Source organism: Leptosomus discolor, chromosome 1 (assembly GCF_034619465.1).
Source record: "Leptosomus discolor isolate bLepDis1 chromosome 1, bLepDis1.hap2, whole genome shotgun sequence".
NCBI classification, from domain to species: domain Eukaryota; kingdom Metazoa; phylum Chordata; class Aves; order Leptosomiformes; family Leptosomidae; genus Leptosomus; species Leptosomus discolor.
This window is the reverse complement of record NC_141391.1, coordinates 58,669,386-58,673,199: the sequence shown is the minus strand read 5'-3', so window position 1 is coordinate 58,673,199 and position 3,814 is coordinate 58,669,386. Positions and strand designations below refer to the sequence as shown.

General features: G+C 42.3%; 1 protein-coding gene across 1 annotated transcript; it reads left to right on the top strand.

Annotated features, from left to right (window-relative positions):
- Positions 1 to 1,074: 1,074 nt before the first annotated feature.
- Positions 1,075 to 2,103, top strand: LOC104353725 (2-oxoglutarate receptor 1-like). The gene is given in 3 exon segments (XM_009960411.2): positions 1,075 to 1,265; positions 1,267 to 1,334; positions 1,337 to 2,103. Coding segments are annotated over 3 exon segments (1,026 nt in total).
- The last annotated feature ends 1,711 nt before the right edge of the window (positions 2,104 to 3,814 follow it).

The window sequence follows — 3,814 nt, the reverse complement described above, 5'->3', positions numbered from 1 at the left end:
AATAGAAGCTGTGATTCAGTAGGATCCATTTTAACATATCCAGGCCACAGTAATTTGAGGATGGGCATCATCCTGTAAGAAGTTGCATTCCTCTGGGCAAAATTAGATGAGAGGTGTATTAATTTTTTTTTTCCATCAAAACATTTACTCCACTTTAAAAGAAAGAAGGCATTCACTCAAATGAATTTATTGGGTGCCATGTTAGCAGTTATTTGCCACGTGCTTCAGTGGCCCCATATTTTCTGTTGTAGAGACTATATACCGGGCTATCTTTACTTCCCTTGAATCCTGCTAAAGTCCCATATTGTATCTTGTAAATGGCTGCTTTGCAAAGTTGGATTAATTTATTCTGATGTTTCAGAAAACTTCTATCTAAGACCAATGTCAAAGCAAAACACCGTTTAAAAATCTTACAGGGATAGAAATTTCTATTGCAACATCCTTTTTCTTTGGACCTATTTCTTTGCAACATCAATCTTGTTAATGAACTAAAAGAATGAAATATTCCTCTATCAGTTGTTTCTAAGGAGCAGGGAGAAAAATGTTAACCAACTCCAGTATCAAAAAGAATATGGAAACCTTTCGACATCCACCCTGTTTTCCACTTAACTAACAAGGCTGCAAATAGCTTTTGTTATGTTCTGGACATTCCTCGCTATGCTTTTGGTCAGTAGCACAACACGACTAGTCTGTCCTTGTGCTCCACTTGACCCCTGATGAGAGAAGAAAGTGAACTTTATAAACCAGGGATCACACATCACACACTGTGGGGCTGGGAACCCCTTATATTACAGCTTCATTGTGCCTGTGTAGACCCTTCCCTGAAAATATGTATTTTAAAATAAAATTGTATCTATCTCTATATAGATATGATAAAAGGCCTCTAGATCAGGATCAGTTCTCATCAAAGCAGCAAGACCTTTCCTTATTCAATAAACGCACTTTAATAATGGCGCTGATGGGAAGTTGAAAGGAAAGACCTGGTTATTTGTTGGTTTTAATGGGCTATGAGAAGATCTTATCTGTCAGTGAGCACTCAACATTTCTCTCTTCCTTAAGCACTGAGGAAAAAACATGAACACAACAAATGACGACTTAGCCAACCCTACCAACTGGCAAAACACTGAAGGGGATTTTCCCAGCTCCACTGAGGTGGAAGTTGGTCTGAAGACTTTTTACCTCCCCATTATGTATAGCATCATCTTCCCGGTGGGCTTCCTGGGAAACGTCATTGCGACTTGTGTTTACATCTTCAAGATAAGGCCGGAAGAGCAGCACCATAATCATGCTGAACCTAGCACTCACAGACCTGCTCTACGTCACCAGCCTTCCCTTCTGATACACTACTACGCCAGTGGGGAGCACTGGATCTTTGACAAATTCATGTGCAAGTTCATCTGCTTTGGCTTCCATTTCAACTTGTACAGCAGCATTTTCTTCCTCATCTGCTTCAGCACCTTCCGCTGTATGGTGATTGTCCATCCTATGAAGTTCTTCCACATCCAGAGGAAGCAGCGGACAGCGATGGCTTGCACAGCTGTTTGGGTGATCTCACTGGCAGCTGTCAGCCCCATCAACTTCTTGATCTCCTCATAAGAGGCACAAAACAGATCCTTATGCCTCGACCTTACCAGCTCTGAAAAGTTGGGCACAATCAGGTGTTATAACTGGCTGCTGACCAGCTTGGCCTTCTTCTTGCCCTTGCTGAAGGTAACCCTGTGCTACGCACCTATTATTTGCGCCTTGGCTACCACGCTCCACATGCAGGTTTGCTACAAACAAAAGGCTCGCAGACTCGCTGTCATCCTCTTGGTGGTCTTCTATGTGTGTTTCCTTCCCTTCCACATCTTTTGGGTGTCTCAGGTTGAACTACGGTTGTGTCAAGTGAGCTGTCACATGGAGAAGCAAATCCACTCTACCTATATCATCTCTTGGCCACTGGATGCACTCAACACATGTGGCAACCTACCACTTTGTGTCGTGATCAGAGGTAAGTTCCAGCAGGCCATGCTCTCTCTTTCAAGGTGTAAGTGCAACAAATACGTTCAGCAGCGCGGGAGCAACAATTATGTGACCAAGCCAGAAATCACATTAAAGTTATAAAGGAATCCTTTGAAGAAAATCCTGGCAAACCCAGGATGGCTTTGGTGCTGTAAGCTCCTACAAAGGCAGGTGTGTTGATATGGTAGCAAGAATTGCAGCTGGCTTTGCCCTCTCCCTGCAGTACAGCACTTGTCAAAAAGCTATCTCAGGAGCAGGTTTATATATACCTCTCTTAGCAACCAAAGAGATGTGACAAGAAAAGATTGTAAGCCACCTCAAAGGTGAAATTTAAAACACCCAACCAGACTATTTCCAAAGACATTTGGGAAGCACAGGGTTCTCTTGCTCCTGGCTTTGCACTTGATTACAGAAACATGGAGAGCTTAGTCTGGACATGAGAACAACTTCCATTGATTTCAGTGTTGTCACTGATGTAGTGCTTTGTTTATTACAGACCAAGCAGCAGATACTGTCTTTGTTGCTGAAACCATTGAATTACATACTTAGAAAGCACCTAGATAAATCAGATATTTTCAAATTAGATAGATCTGATGAACTTCAGTATAGGTCACTAAGAACTGAACGGTGAAATCTCAGCGCTGGGCTAGGGGACGATGAGAGGACTACCAGAGAATGACATACATGGTGAATACAAGGAGATACACATATATATATATATATATACACAGGGAGATATATGTGTGTGTGTGTATATGTATGGCAAAAACAGAGGAAAAAGGAATTATCAGTCACTTTAACGTCCATCTCAGAGAAATACTGAAACAATCAGATGATAAGTCTGTAGAACATGAATACAGGTGAGTACCAGCCAGTATGCATCTATCAGCTATACACAATCCCAGATCATTCTGATTTCGTACTACAACAAATTAACAGGCTCCTATGTGAACAAAAAGATGATGTCATGTATCTTGACTCCAGAAGAAGTTTTGACACTGTCTGAGATGACACTCTTGTGTGTAAGCTAAGGAAACAGTCTGGAGGAAACTATTTTTGCTGGTTACAGAGTTGCACTCAGAGTGGAGTTATTAGTGATTTACTATTGGAGTAGGGGGAGCCACTGAGTGGGGATTTGACCAGTCTGTCCTGGGTTTAGGGATATTTAGTGTTTTCATTAGCAAATTGGATGATGGAATAAATTCTGGTTATTACATTTGCAGATGACATGAAGCTGAGAGGACAAAATTGACAAATTGCAAGTATGGTCTGAAAAAAACACAGGATGCTATTAGACAGTGACAGGTGCAAAGTTGTATAAGTAGAAATAATGGACTGTGCAAACAAAAAAGGAGAAAAAACCCCACCTATTTAGGGAGCAGTTTGGCAGCGAAAGATCTGTGGTTACTGTGAATCACAGGCTGGACAGAAGCCAACAGTTTCAGTGAGCTGACAGTGTCTGCTATGGCAAAAAGGGCAGAGGCAAAGCTGTGATGTATAAATAAGAATATAATGTGCGAGATTTGTGTAGCAGCCCTTACAGCCTTTGCAGCATTGTTACCCTCCCAGTTGGAGCTCCATGTCCAGGCTTGGAGGCTGCCCTTCAGAGAAGACAGAGAATAGGAGTGTGGTAAGACCACACAGTAAAACACCCCAAGGAGAAGGAACCACACAGAAAACCAAGTGGTATTCAAGCCCCTCAAGGCAGATATCAGGAAGGACTTTCTCTCAGGACAGGTGATGAAGCCCTGGTAAGGATGAGAGGAGTCTCCACTGCTGCCTGTCTCTAGAAGCAGGCTAGCCAGACACTGAG